At 38.3% G+C, this 14,897-nt stretch overlaps 3 protein-coding genes across 3 annotated transcripts; all 3 read left to right on the forward strand.

Annotated features, from left to right (window-relative positions):
- Positions 1–407: 407 nt before the first annotated feature.
- LOC116304882 (uncharacterized) lies at positions 408–4,327 on the forward strand. Its single transcript, XM_031714668.2, has 4 exons — positions 408–1,052; positions 1,203–1,518; positions 2,318–2,559; positions 3,428–4,327. The coding sequence occupies exons 1-4, from the start codon at positions 468–470 to the stop codon at positions 3,818–3,820; spliced, it is 1,536 nt and encodes a 511-aa protein (XP_031570528.2). The 5' UTR covers positions 408–467; the 3' UTR covers positions 3,821–4,327.
- A 632-nt stretch (positions 4,328–4,959) lies between these two features.
- LOC148908906 (uncharacterized) lies at positions 4,960–8,376 on the forward strand. The gene is made up of 2 exons (XM_089035069.1): positions 4,960–5,613; positions 6,472–8,376. Exons 1-2 carry the CDS (start codon positions 5,113–5,115, stop codon positions 7,357–7,359), a joined length of 1,389 nt encoding a protein of 462 aa, XP_088891195.1. The 5' UTR covers positions 4,960–5,112; the 3' UTR covers positions 7,360–8,376.
- A 361-nt stretch (positions 8,377–8,737) lies between these two features.
- Positions 8,738–14,228, forward strand: LOC116304883 (uncharacterized). The gene is made up of 2 exons (XM_089035070.1): positions 8,738–9,319; positions 12,856–14,228. Exons 1-2 carry the CDS (start codon positions 8,819–8,821, stop codon positions 13,708–13,710), a joined length of 1,356 nt encoding a protein of 451 aa, XP_088891196.1. The 5' UTR covers positions 8,738–8,818; the 3' UTR covers positions 13,711–14,228.
- Positions 14,229–14,897: the final 669 nt, after the last annotated feature.

Consider the following 14,897-nt stretch of genomic DNA (forward strand, 5'->3'; position numbering starts at 1 on the left):
CTAGCTTTGCGGCCTGGCCTAAATTAATGCTCAGGTAACCCAAAAAAGGATTCCAAAATGTTTGATTTCATTTGAAGATTTGATAAAAGTTAGCAAGAAGAGTCGAGAAGAGGATGTATTTAGGTGTAGAAATTGAATTATCTTTTTAGCAGAGAATATTTCGTATGGCCGTTTAAAATTGGTGCCCAACACTTTTTTATAAAATGTGCAGTGGCATTTGCGCAATGTGGTTAGTTTTAACGAATTTCCTAACGTTAATATTTCCGTTTGCTATTTTATTTACAGACACATAAAAGAAAATCAAGTTTAGAATTTTTTAGAAAATTTTTTTAAGGACAACAAAATGAGTTAGCTTGGGCTTCCTGTGTTATGCGCAAAGCATTATGGGAGATCCTGCATAAAACAAGATGGCGTCCTAGCTGAGTGAAAAAAGCAACGATTTTTGAAGCAAGATTTTTTATATCGAAATGAACCGAAAAGATCTTTATAAGCAAGGAGTTCACAGTATTGGTAATCAAAGAACACGGAGGAGAGAACAAGAGGCTGATCTCCGCAAAGAAAGACGTGAAAGACTGTTAACTTCTAAACGGATTCGCTTCGCCGAGGAAGTTGAAGCCGAGGAAAACGCAGAAGAGTTCACAGTTGAACAAGTTCGCGAGTTTGCAAAAGCAATACACAAACACGACCAGAACACGTTACATTGTTTGCGCAGCTTACGGAAAGCGTTCGCTCAAGGAAGCGCACTGATCAGCGCGTTTTTAGGCGTTGAAAATGGGCTTCGAGCTGTCGTTACACATTTGACTGGCCACAACATAGACCTTCAGCTAGAGTCTGCATGGTGTATCACTAATATGGCCGCAGGAACTCATGAAGACACACTGACCGTTCTCAAAGCTACTGCTCCTTATCTTATTACTTATCTGAGTGGACAAAATGTTCAACTTCAAGACCAGTGTGCATGGGCTTTGGGTAACATGTCTGGAGATTCTGTGGAGTGCAGGGATCTGTTACGATCCCAAGGTATTATAGGACCCATGGTAAACCTATTAAAGGTAAGGCACTTAAATTTTAAGCATTTGTATGCTTGAACAAATGATTACATGAATTAAGGTGCATGCATTAATAAAAAGTAGCATATATCTATGGTTTGTAAATGTAATTCAAATATGAAAACAATAACTAACTGATAACTGTTTTTTTAGTCTGGCTTGCCGTCTGCTGTTCAATCAGCTGCATTTGCATTGTCAAACCTTGCAAGAGGTCAAAATAATGCATCAGAAGAGATAATGAATGCTGGTGTGGCTCCACTTCTTGTCAACCACTTGGTGCCTGGAAAAAGCTCTGTTGATCTTGTGGCTGAGGTGGCATGGGTTCTGACATACTTGACGTCAAAACCAGATAACCTGGCTCAGTTTGTTCCCTTGGGCATTATTGATTATCTGGTTAAGTTGTTGTTTAATGTTGTTCAAGAAAACCCAGAAAACAATCAAGTTATTACACCTTTACTGAGATGCTTAGGTGAGGAAAGAAAATAATCTTTAGGACTCTAATTTAATGACTGTTTTTTTACAACAGACTGTGAAACATAGCACACAGACCACATTGATAGTGATACTTGAAATCATGCACTGAACTAATCCTGTCAAAAAACCTTAAAATTTTATGAAACCTTGAATTGAACTCTAGGCTGACCAAAGTCACAGCTCACTCAAAGATTGAATTGGAATTTAGCTGGTTAGGATTTGCAGATTCTAATGCATTACCACTCCTGGGTGGATGCGGCTTAACTTTAACAGGTTTTGATGCAATCCAACTGATAAGGCAGCCAATAGATTGAATTAGAATTTAGAAGTTGATTTTTGAGGAGAGAAAAAAACGGGAGAACCCAGAGGAAAACCCCTTGAAGCACAGGAGAGAACCAAGAAACAACAGACTTTACTCACATACGACACCAAGCCCGGCAGGGTTTGAACCCGGGTCGCATTAGAGGGAGGTGGTGCATTAGCATCATATGCCACACGCCTGTGCTTCCCAAATTGTGGATTGCAGATTTGGGGATGGAGAAAAACCAGAGAACCTGGAGAAAAACAAACCCTCAAATCAAGGGAGAGACCTAAGCGACTTCACTTGATGATAATTACAGGATTCAAACCTGAGACACCAGAGATCTTGATTCCCCCCAAAAATGTTCTTTACTCTTTGATAAAAGGGTTTGGACTACTGTAATAAATGGCCAGTTGTTCCCTTTGAGCCGATCACACTCAGCCTTGGAATTGAATTAGATTCTAAAATCTAATTCATGTCAAAAATTTTCTAGGAAATATAGCAAGTGGCCCAGATGAGTATGGCAGTATGATAATACAAGATGGAACCTTCCTTCCTACCCTCGTAAAATGTTTCCAATCCAGTCATCGGCATGTCAGGAAAGAAAGCTTATGGGTTATGTCTAACCTGACGGCTGGTCCAGCTGAACATGCTGGGGCTATAATATCATCCCCTGGTGTTATACAAGTCATTGTACACATGTTAACTTCAGAGACTTATGATATCAAGAGAGAGGTAATACTGGTTATATCAATATCATATTACAACCATCACTCCCCAGATATTATTGGACATGGTAACCCTGAAACTGCAAAGAAGTGGGAAACAGTGGCATAGTAGTGCATGCCTGGGGGGGGGGTACTCCGCCAGGATTTGGTTAGGGGTGTTCCGCTGGGATTCTGGGGTACCCTGTTTATGACAAAAAACTCAAATTTGTAGACCCTGTTTATGACAAAAGATATAATTTATTGCACTGAGTTCTTGTTTCAATTATCATGTCATCTCACGTATTGTTTTTTAATGACCATAATAACCAGTTTCGGTCAATACGAAAGTAGAAACCCTGAATATGACAGGAAACTCAAGAAGAGCTTGGAACTTGAGTGAAATTGCATACCCTGTTTATGACAAGAAGCTTGAAAACCATACCCTGTTCTGCGGGTCATCCCCGTATAGTCCATATTTGGGAGTATACCCCCCCCGGGAGTGCATGCCACCCCAGTTCACCCTGAGTTTCATTTCTTTGTTTGCAATCTAAGATTTACCAACACATGTAGAATGCAATAGTGAAGACTTACAGTTTTTAAAGGCTTATACTAACTTACCTATGCAGGGCTTAATATAATGACTGGTCATAAGACAAGGTACAGTCAACTGGTAGCATTGAACCAGAATCCAAGTATGACCAACCTAACGCTAATTTGGCCAGTCCTAATGACCAGTGGCTGACCGGCTATTATTTTTACCCTTATCATGCTATGCCCCAAAATATATATTGATTCATGACAATAATACGTACTGTGAGCTGTTTATGCTTGACGCAGAATTTATATCTGTTTGATCCCTGTTTAAATATTCGTTTTCCTTTCCATTTTGATAACAGGCAGCATTAACATTATGCAATGTGGCATATCACAGCTCAGAGTATCTCAAGGTGATCCTCAGCTGTGGAGGCATGGCTGGCATTGTAAACATCCTGAAATCACATGATCAAGATGCTGTTCTCACAGGACTTCAGTTTGCTGAAATGGCACTAAGAATATTCCCTGAATCAAAGGAGAGTTTTGAAGAGGCAGAAGGTGTGGCATGCCTTGAGGGACTTGAATATAACTCAAATCAGACACTCAGGCAATATGCCAATGAACTTTTAGACACTTATTTTATGGAAGAAGAGGAACAAGGTGAAGAAGATATTGACAGTGAATTTAACAGTAATCTGGATACCATGACTCCACAAGAAATCAATATGACTGGTTCTAATGATGACACCTCTTGAAATTGTTGATTACAGTAGGCGATCTTTTTTCATTTTTGCAACATCTACTGCTTCTAGACAGTTGGGTATTTGGCATCTGTCAATCAAATATGCTCGCTGTTGAACTGTTTTATGTTTAGCTTAGGAAGTGATATATATTAGGGGTCATATAATTATTATCAATTATATTACAAGTTCTAATAAACGAGCTTGAACACAGCATTTTCCCATTCAAGATTACGAGTCACCCATTTAGGACTGAGCATCTTTGTTTTCCATTACATACACTTCAGTGTGGACACTCAAACTGGTACCATTTTAACAAGGCTAACCAATCACTATCTAGAGTAAAAACTGGAGCCAATCAGGAGAGAGCAGAATTAGTAGCTTAGTCTAGGACTTCATCTTCCAAAAGTTAGAGTAAAATTATTTAAAGTGAGCTCAAGTGTGGACCTAGAGGAACATTGTGTTGATAGCCACTCATCTTTAAAGAGAAAAGCTGTTTTATTAAATAGAAAGAAAAAATCAGATGCAGATGGCGTCAGTAACTGTGGTCTGTTCACTAATAAAGCACCATTCTCAACCAATCAGAGCTCACATATGACTATTTTCAATAACTATTGTTCTGGACTGACTAGCCTCTCATACATGTGAAAATGCCTTCATGTTTCAACATTAACATGAGGTTAGTCAGTCCAGAAAAATATTTATTCATATTTCTTTCCATATTTTAATTCAGTGTATAAACTTGTTTTTTAGGGGAAAAAATTGAAATTAAGCTGGATTAGGAAAATGCTGTGCATCTATACCTTATGTTTTTAACTTTAAAATATTCTTCCTAATAACAAATCCATTTATTTTAATGACTATCCATTGTTCAAGTTCATGTAGTCTCCCTCGCATCCGTTTTTAGTGTCGGTCGTCACGCAACGCTCTCTCTCGTTGCGTGACGACCGACACTAAAAACGGATGCAAGGGAGACTAAAGTTCATGCTGATATCAAGGAACTCTGAGCCATTCCAACCTTTTTGTTAGATTTTCCTTTTTTCCTCTCTATAAAATAAATATTTAAATGAAATGAATTATTTGTGTGTAATTACTAGTTGCAATCCTGCTTACTACATCACATGACTCTACTCAGTATACATAACAGTTTGCCAGTCAAATATTTCAATATAATTGATGTAACATAGCAACGGATGATGATTTAGTGACCCCTTAAAAACCACAGGAAGCCCGATGTTAATTGCAAGTTATACTTCCGCATTTTCTAGGAATCCCACCGAGCGTCTAAAACTACTACAATAGACGCCATGATGCCCAAAATGGTAGATATTCTACTTGTTGGCTTTCTTTTAGCTGGTATTCTGATCAAACCTTTAACATGTCAGTCACTGAATGAAACCAAGTGTTTGACGTATCTTGATGAAGTCAGGGAGATACTTGGTTCGAAGGTGCCACCGATCAATGACTCTAGAATGACAGATAACTACTACAATATGTCTAGAGCCTTGTTTCCTTCAGTCGATTTGCCTTCTTTATACGTTAGAGTAACGATACAGTTTCTAAAGATCTACCAGAATGGAACTAAGATGATCGATGATCAAAAGAAGAACTTGAAGTTCACTTGGAGCAAAGCCTGTTCGTATGTGTCCGTTAAACACATCAGTCTGTATGCAATGTCAGTATTTTCTCTCCTTACAATATATCCCCAGAGAAGAGAGACGGAGCTGGTCATAACTGTACCACCCTTTTGTCATGATAGTCCTTACCGCGACATGAAGAGTGAGACGTGGAGATACGTTGTTTCCATGGTAAGATTTTATATACCGCAGTTATTGAATGCCAATTTTTTGCAGCTGATTCATGTCATAATGTACCTCAATAGAGCGTTTTCACGTGACGTTACAGCGGGCATTATGGGGTACCAAAACAATACATTTTCTATCCTCCGGGAATTGCCCTATTTCACTCAGGATGACGTCACATCAAAACAATCTATTGTTTAAACTCAAAGGATCATGGTCGTCGGAGTGGGTCAAATCAACGCAAATTCACCGAAAATTGTTCTAAAACCCGTATCAATCCACGAAGAGAAGTAGAATAGCCAGCAAACACTCAGAATATTTTTTAGTATATATTAACACATATTATATCTGAAAACCAGGCCATTTTAGATTAAACTGTTGCGCTAGGTGCAAATTTTGTTGAATTTTCTATTGGATTTGACGATTCTATACCCCACATAAACAAGCAGTGACGTCATAGTGAAATAGGGCTATTTTGGTCACTGAATCATGGACGATTTATAACTAGGCTACACAGTTTACTGCGTGACATGTTATTATTAGTGTAAATGAATGTCCGATACCAAGTATTGTCGTTGCTGCGGGCTCAGTAATGGAGTTGTAGCGTCCTACGCAGTCGTTCGTAAGGCCTGTCCTGTGACATTTCACTCGCCACGAGGGAGTAAAAAGGTGGGGAGGAAAACGTTCCGTGACAGACCCTAACAACGTCTGCGTACGAGGCTACAGGGTTGGTACGCTATTCAATTATCCATGCAGGGCTAGCTTTGCAAGGAACAGCTTATGCCTAGCCTAACCTTTCTCTATAGCTTTCTTTCTCTTGTACATCTAGTAAAACACTGATGTCGATTTTTTATTTGTCGATAGCTCGAAGATATCATCGTGAATCCCAAAGTTTCTGACCCTCGGCTCAACACTGTTTGCTGTGTGACCATTGGCCATGAGGGTGATATAGCTGAATATCCTAACCTTTGGTGTTTCTACTGGGTCATGATTGTGTCTTCATTCTTAGCAAGCTTCTCTCTTTGGATCTTTTTTCTTCAGTCTATAATTGATGCTAATACAAAAAATACACGTTCGGTGTCTGGTGCTGCACTTACAATGGCATTTTTTATTAGTTTAATAGCGTTCGTAGTAGTGGTTTTTTTGATTGCATGGAAAAGTGGGAAAGTTGAGAAAATGCCGGGTGTATACTTTTATGCGTATATAGGTTTTTGTTTATTTTCGTTTATTTCCAACTGTTACTGGAACTGTAAATATAAAATGACAAGTAACAATCGCATGAACTGGATAGGATCTTACTTTCTGTTCCCATGTCTGTTCCAAATGGTTCATCATTTTTTGTGGGTGATATGCGGAATCATTTCAGAGCCATTCTGGGCGATTCCCATTTTTCTACTTGAGTGTTTATGTGCCCTTTCCATTCTGTTTGCTTTATTCCTTTTGGAAAGGACATTCGCTGAGGATAGCCCCCAGCCGCTCAAGTTAAAAAATGTCGAAAGAATACAGAGCGCTAAATTTATAAAATTTCATCTTTTCGTGTGTTGGTTGTCATTTACGTTGGTACTGATATCAGTAGCTCTAATAGCGGTTGGTAATGGAAATGCTGTCAACAACTCCACAGCAGGAGCCATAGAGGGTGTCATGACACTGATCTTTCTCTGGCTAGTTAAGAACTCCAGCTTAGATTTTTGGTTCAAAAACAAAAAAACGTCAACTAATGGGGAAGAAAACATTCCTCTTCAGTCTTCCTAAGAGCTAGTGACCATACTGACGTGGCATGACTTAGTGAAAAAAGTATGCCATCGACACTAAAACGTACACGACTACCGGTGGAGCATTAAACTCGTGCGCGTGGTCTTTGTGAATTAGTACCACACTGTGTGTTGTGTAAGGTCTCGCAAGCTAATTAAAATCACTAGTGTCGTAGCTTAACTGGTGCAGGTGATATGATTGGATGGGATGGGATGGGATGTGATGTGATGTAAAATGTGATGTGATATGATATAATATATGATATATAGTGTTTTCAAATAATTAGACATATAGGATAATATAATGAGCCTTTCATATTGATATACATTGTATTCCATGATGTTTTTAATTTGTAATGCGCATTTGATTATATTCAAATGTTAAAATGCGCAATATAAGCAATAAATATTATTATTATTATTATTTAATTCTTTTAATAATAATAGTTTATTATTTGTATTGCGCAATTTAACATGTTAATATGATCAACTGCGCATTACATATAGGTACTCTAAAATACTAGGCATAAAATCTCTAAAAAACTACAAAAAGAGTATATAAAAGATTTAATAACTAAGGTCCAGTTTAGACGTCGAATCCCGCACGCGCCGAATCCAATGCAGACAAACCAAACATTATAGCATTTGACGTCAATGTACAACCTTGCACAAGTAGCCCAGCCTCAATGTTTGTTTATTGCATTGTAGAAACGTTATACTGTAGTTGCCGAAACGCGCGCCTGAATGCAACCACCTGTAACGTTAAAAGAAAAACCTCAAAAGTAGAGAAAAGAAATATTTTATAGTATTTAGTTAAATAATGGGTATAGACCCTTTGCATTGATTTCCTAGAGGAATGGTTCTGGGGGACAAAACAATAGGCCATCTTTTCTTATGCAAAAAAAAATCCATTGTTTTGTCCCCCAGATTAATTCCTCTCGGGACTCAGTGTAGGGGCACTATTTGTTTAAAAAAGTGTAACAACAATGAACAGGATAAATCAGTCATTCCAATCCAATACTGGTCATCTGTTTAGTTCTTAAGACATTTCATTCCTTTTGGAAGCTAGCATGGCCTTCACTTGGCACTTTTTTTTTTTAAAATCTAGAATTTTTTAGGGTTCAAGAGCGTCTCCCCCCATCCCCCCGCCCCCCAAATAAAAAGTGGGATTAGATCCCGAGTACCCGTGACCAAATTCCACATTTAATATGATCTCGAAACAAAAGTTTGAACTTTGTTTTCGATCTTGCTAGCGCTTACGTACAGTATACCACATGACTCTACACAATACACACAACAGTTCGCCAGTCAAATATTCCAATGGCATTACTGTAGCATAGCAACGTATGATGATCTAGTGACCCCTTAAAAACCACAGGAAACCCAATGCTAATTGCAAGTTATACTTCCGCATTTTCTAGGAATCCCACCGAGCGTCTAAAACTACTACAATAGACGCCATGATGCCCAAAATGGTAGATATTCTACTCGTTGGGTTTCTTTTAGCTGGTATTCTGATCAAACCTTTAACATGTCCGTCGCTGAATGAAACCAAGTGTTTGATGTATCTTGATGAAGTCAGGGAGATACTTGGTTCGAAAGTGCCACCGATCAATGACTCTAGAATGACAGACAACTATTACAATATGTCTAGAGCCTTGTTTCCTTCAGTCGATTTGCCTTCTTTATACGTTAGAGTAACGATACAGTTTCTAAAGATCTACCAGAATGGAACTAAGATGATCGATGATCAAAAGAAGAACTTGAAGTTCACTTGGAGCAAAGCCTGTTCGTATGTGTCCGTTCAACACATCAGTCTGTATGCAATGTCAGTATTTTCTCTCTTTACAATATATCCCCAGAGAAGAGAGACGGAGCTGGTCATAACTGTACCACCCTTTTGTCATGATAGTCCTTACCGCGACACGAAGAGCGAGACGTGGAGATACGTTGTTTCCATGGTAAGATTTTATATACCGCAGTTATTGAATGCCAATTTTTTGCAGCTGAATCATGTCACAATGTACCTCAATAGAGCGTTTTCACGTGACGTCACAGCGGGCATTATGAGGTACCAAAACAATACATTTTCTATCCTTCAGAATTGAACTCTGTTTTTATGCCAATACTGTGCAGAAAGTCTCTATTGTTTATGGCTGCCTTCTCACTTGAGTGAAAACGCTCTATAGCAAATGCATGGTCCGTAGCCGTGCTTAGTATTTTTGCATATTCATCGATTCCCCGACTGCCTATGTCGAGCATCTACCCCTGGGGGGTAGATGAAGGGATTTTTAAAATGTTGCTGCATTGTACTAAGGGACCATTTATCAATTATTTATGTCTTGGGTGGTGGGGGGGGGGGGGGTGGGGGATAGCTGATAACGCTAATCAAAAGTATTAATTTTGTAATAAACCCCCCCCCCCCCCCCCAATTTCTTGGGTGTTGCTAAACCCCGAAACCCCGAAACACCGAAACACCGAAACAGTACCAAAACGAAACACCAGTGTACAAATACTTTTCAATAAAATAGTTAAAAGTCGGTAGTAGATCAATGAATCTTTTGATTTTGAGAGCAACTGACATCATTTAAGACCAGTTTACAATGTTTTAAGAATCGTATATCTGGAAAGTTTTATGTCATCACTCTGTACTGTCATAATCCGATAATTGTGATTAAAACGTGACTGAGACCTAAATAGAACAACGTGACAGAGTGACCGTGACCTATTCCATAGATTAATTACTTTAAAAAAACTAAACTGATGAGGGTCCTCGCTGTAAGAAAAATGAGTAGTCAATTTCGTTCTTGGGCTAACACAACATCATCAGATGGACCCAAGAAACATGTAAATAAGTCCTCGCTGAGGGTATTGTCGTGATCATTGTCCTGTGAGAATATATATGATCTTACTTGTATGCAATTAACATATAACCATAATACCGTTTGCCTTCAAAATACTGTAAAAAGGATGCGAGATCGAGATATTGTCAGATATTTGCTTACCTCTAATGACCTGGCAATTGCAATTGCCAGGGCATCATCTTCGGTGCTCTGCTGGAACGCAGAGTAGTCGACTTTAGCCCCGGAGTAGTCAATCGATAAAAATCGATATCGATTTTGCCAATCGATAAATCGATAACAATCGATACCGCTGATTTGATTGATATCGATTGTATCTATCAATCGTTAAAAATCGAACTCACACTAAATTTTTGTATCGATTTTTATCGATTGATTGATTATATACATATCGATTTTTATTCGATTTATGTCTTGAATAATTTCTATCGATGATCGTACGAAGGTCGTGTGGCTACGGATTTACACCACCGGACTTACTCTTTCGTAACCATAGCTTGACACACACTAGGAGTTTGTTATAGTGATCAGTGAACAGACAGCAAAAGTACTTGGATAATTAGCTGCCTGATCTACATATTATTACTTGTGAATTAATAGTTATAAAATCCATTGCACTATCATCGATATTTTCGAATACTTTGCGTGAAATAAAGCTGATTATATGATTGTACTCATTATTGGATCGAATTAAAGCTGTCAAATCTTGATCGATAAAAATCGATTAAATCGATAAAAATCGAACTCACACCAATTTTTTTTATCGATTTTAAACGATTTCCCATAAAAATCGATACAAATCAGGTGATTTCTATCGATTTTTATCGATTGACTACTCCGGGCTTTAGCTGTACTTTCCTTAATGGACTTGAACCCAGCGGTTACTTCGGCGTAGCTCATAGTTATAATACACTAAATTATATGCTTTAAACTTTATAAAGATGCAATAAATACGGCCGGCACAGTAGAAACGAAAAGTATGAACACGCTATAAGAAGTAGTGAAAAGCGGTATCCAATAGCTTGATATCCACGGGTGGTTTGACAATTTCGGACGTCCCATCCCTCCCCGTGTTTTCGTCTTTGGATTGATCGAGCGACCGCCAACAGAGTAACTTTTGCATCATATCCATCACCACCAGCAATATAAAGCCTGCTCCCGTGTGGCCGCCCGCAATGTGTGCAAGGTGATGACATAAAACTTTCCAGATATACGATTCTTAAAACATTGTAAACTGGTCTTAAATGATGTCAGTTGCTCTCAAAATCAAAAGATTCATTGATCTACTACCGACTTTTAACTATTTTATTGAAAAGTATTTGTACACTGGTGTTTCGTTTTGGTACTGTTTCGGTGTTTCGGTGTTTCGGGGTTTAGCAACACCCCAACTTCTTATCCAAATTAAATTTTCTTTAATCCCCCAGATGTTTCTGTGTAGACTTCCTCTATCCTCTAAAGTCCTCTATCTGGCGGGACTGGGGACTTTTCGTTTCTGCTTCCGGCCAAATGAACTGACGCTGGTTTTTCCGTCGGTGAATAAAAGTATTTATCATATAATTATCCATAAAATACCTATATTTCTCCTTTTCGTAAAACTGATATTTTCACATGTGAAAATAACATGTTATTTTCACATGTGAAAATATCGTTTCCATGTCTATTTAAGCTATTAGTTTATAAATAAAAACTTTTTATAATAATAAAAAGCTTGTTAAGTTGATTTTATGGATAATTATATAATCAGAATATTACATGGGCGCTTGGAGATACGAAATTTATCTTCTCGTGTTGTAAATCTCTCACTCGTTCGCTGCGCTCACTCGTGAGAGATCTTTTCAACACTCGAAGATAAATTTCGTATCTCCAAGCGCCCATGTAATATCCTCTATGTCTGGGGGGGGGGGGGGGGGGGGATAGGTGAGGGGATGCTGGATTCTTCCTATTCAAATTCAAATTTCTTTAATCCCCCACATGTTTCTGTGTAGACTTTCTAAAAGTCGTCTATCTGGCGGGCCGGACTGAGGACTTTTCGTTTCTGCATTCGGCCCCGGGTGGGCTTCTTGCCAAATGAACTAACGCTGGTTTTTCCGTCGGTGAATAAAAGTATATCAAACAGCCAATGGAGACATCATCTGGCGGGAAACGGAAATCGATTCCTTGCACGGGAAACACTGAAGCTCAAGTCGTCCACTCGCTACTTTGTCGATCGTATTATGCTTGCTCTTCGCGCTCGCCAAATTCTCCTTCAATGGGCAAGGAGAGGAAAAGAATGGACGATTTATAACTAGGCTATCCAGTTTACTGCGTATTATTAGTGTAAATGAATGTCCGATACCAAGTATTGTCGTTGCTGCGGGCTTAGTAATGGAGTTGTAGCGTCCTACGCAGTCGTTCGTAAGGCCTGACCCGTGACATTGCACTCCCCACGAGGGAGTAAAAAGGTGGGGAGGAAAACGTTCCGTGACAGACCCTAACAACGTCTGCGTACGAGGCTACAGGGTTGGTACGCTATTCAATTATCCATGCAGGGCTAGCTTTGCAAGGAACAGCTTATGCCTAGCCTAACCTTTCTCTATAGCTTTCTTTCTCTTGTACATCTAGTAAAACACTGATGTCGATTTTTTATTTGTCGATAGCTCGAAGATATCATCGTGAATCCCAAAGTTTCTGATCCCCGGCTCAACACTGTTTGCTGTGTGACCATTGGCCATGAGGGTGATATAGCTGAATACCCTAAGTTTTGGTATTTCTGCTGGTTCATATTTATGTCTTCAATCGGTGCAAGCTTCTCTTTGTGGATACTTATTCTTCAGGGTATAAACAATAGTATGTCGGACAATACACGAAGGTGGGTCTCTGGTGCCGCACTAAAAATGACATTTCCTTTTACTATTTTGATGTTCCTAGCAATTGTGTGTTCAATCCCGTTGATTCACTCCGAAAGTAAGACGGATGGGACAATGTATCTATACTACGGCATTCATGTTTCTTGTTGTATTATGTCGTTTGTCATTGGATGCATTTCGAACCACTGCATATGCAAAATTGAAATTACTAACAAATATTATGTGGGAGCTTACTTTCTGTTCCCATGTCTGTTCCAAACAGTTAATCATTTTTTGTGGGTGATATGCGGAATCATTTCAGAGCCATTCTGGGCGATTCCCATTTTTCTACTTGAGTGTTTATGTGCCCTTTCCATTCTGTTTGCTTTATTCCTTTATGAAAGGGAATTCAATGAGAATAGCCCCAAGCCACTCGAGATAAAAATAGTTCATAAAATGCAGAACACTATATTTGTAATATTTCACCTAGTCGTGTGTTGGTTGTCGTTTACGTTGGTACTGGTAACAGTAGCTCTAATAGCGGTTGGTAATGGAAATGCCGTCAACAACCCCACAGCAGGAGCCATAGAGAGTGTCATGATACTGATTTTTTTCTGGCTAGTTAAGAACTCTAGCTCAGATTTTTGGTTAATAAAAAATAAATAAAAAAAAAGACGCATCGACCAATACAGAAGGAAACGAAAGTGTAAGTCACTGACTTCGTCCAAAAAAGTAGATTGAAGTCACTAAAACCCGTGAAATAGATATTAGACTGAACTTTCCATGCACCGAACTTAATTGCATCAAAGCATGCCGCCTCATTATCACCTGATATCTATTGTTTTTAATGAGTTTGGTGCATGGAAAGTTCGACGTTCGCCCTAGGCCTAATACACGTTAGTAGACCCTTATTCCATTGTGTTTATTTGACTAATACACGTTTATTAGTTGTTTTTTTTCCACGGATTATGAATGCCTCTATTATTCTATGCCATCTTCACTTAAATGTACGACTATCAAAAAGAAGAATTTCGGCGCAGGGTACAGGGTGAATGGAATTCATTACCAATCGATATAAGAACTGGCTAAAGTTCCTTAGCTAGTTTTAAATATAGTTATTGTAAAGTTATAGCCTCTAGTTTATATGATAAACTATTTGCATTAAATACCTAGTATTAGATATACCCCTATTTATTCTATTTTCCTGCTTCATTATTTTAACTTTTATTTTAAGTTACATTTTATATCGTTTTATTATTATTGTTATTATTATTATTATTATTATTATTATTATCACATCATCATCATTATATGTAATAGGACTCCATACTGTCCAATTAAGAAATAATTGGACGAGGAAAATTCTGAGGACTGACAAAAATTGGATGAGGCCGTAGGCCGAGTACAATTTGGCAGTCAGAGGATTTGTATAAGTCTAAAATTATTTATTGATTGGGGAGCATGAAATCCCAATTATATAGCTGCCTAATTAATCCCATATCAACAAGACATTAAGATAAATTGATTTCTCATATTTTGTAGTTTCGGTGCTCTTAAAAATTTCATTAAGGCGAACAAAAATCCCTACAAAAATCTATTTTTTCATGTGTTGCTGATTTATACTTTTTCTAAAATTTTGATATAACATAGATTTTTGGAAGTTTTACGAATGAGCCATTAAAAAATACAGAGTCCCGTGCAAAATTTGAGGGTTTTGCCCTGTTGAAGCTCAAAACGTGTATGGTCCTTCAATAAAATATTGTAGATTTTTCAGCGGTTTTTGAGCGCGCGCTCATCGTGGGCTCAATTCGAATGTTCAAAAGTAGGCAGCCACCTTAAGAAAATAATTGGAC

This window comes from Actinia tenebrosa, unplaced genomic scaffold (assembly GCF_029948245.1).
Source record: "Actinia tenebrosa isolate PJP-AT-01 unplaced genomic scaffold, QUT_ActTen_1.0 PGA_scaffold3__52_contigs__length_22856419, whole genome shotgun sequence".
Lineage (NCBI taxonomy): Eukaryota > Metazoa > Cnidaria > Anthozoa > Actiniaria > Actiniidae > Actinia > Actinia tenebrosa.

Bases quoted from the DNA above. Each gene is read 5' to 3' on its own strand.
- LOC116304883 (XM_089035070.1), top strand. From the start codon at position 8,819: ATGATGCCCAAAATGGTAGATATTCTACTCGTTGGGTTTCTTTTAGCT. The intron at 9,320-12,855 runs GTAAGATTTTAT...ATTTGTCGATAG, and splicing joins GGAGATACGTTGTTTCCATG to CTCGAAGATATCATCGTGAA.
- LOC116304882 (XM_031714668.2), top strand. From the start codon at position 468: ATGAACCGAAAAGATCTTTATAAGCAAGGAGTTCACAGTATTGGTAAT. The intron at 1,053-1,202 runs GTAAGGCACTTA...CTGTTTTTTTAG, and splicing joins CCATGGTAAACCTATTAAAG to TCTGGCTTGCCGTCTGCTGT. The intron at 2,560-3,427 runs GTAATACTGGTT...TTTTGATAACAG, and splicing joins CTTATGATATCAAGAGAGAG to GCAGCATTAACATTATGCAA.
- LOC148908906 (XM_089035069.1), top strand. From the start codon at position 5,113: ATGATGCCCAAAATGGTAGATATTCTACTTGTTGGCTTTCTTTTAGCT. The intron at 5,614-6,471 runs GTAAGATTTTAT...ATTTGTCGATAG, and splicing joins GGAGATACGTTGTTTCCATG to CTCGAAGATATCATCGTGAA.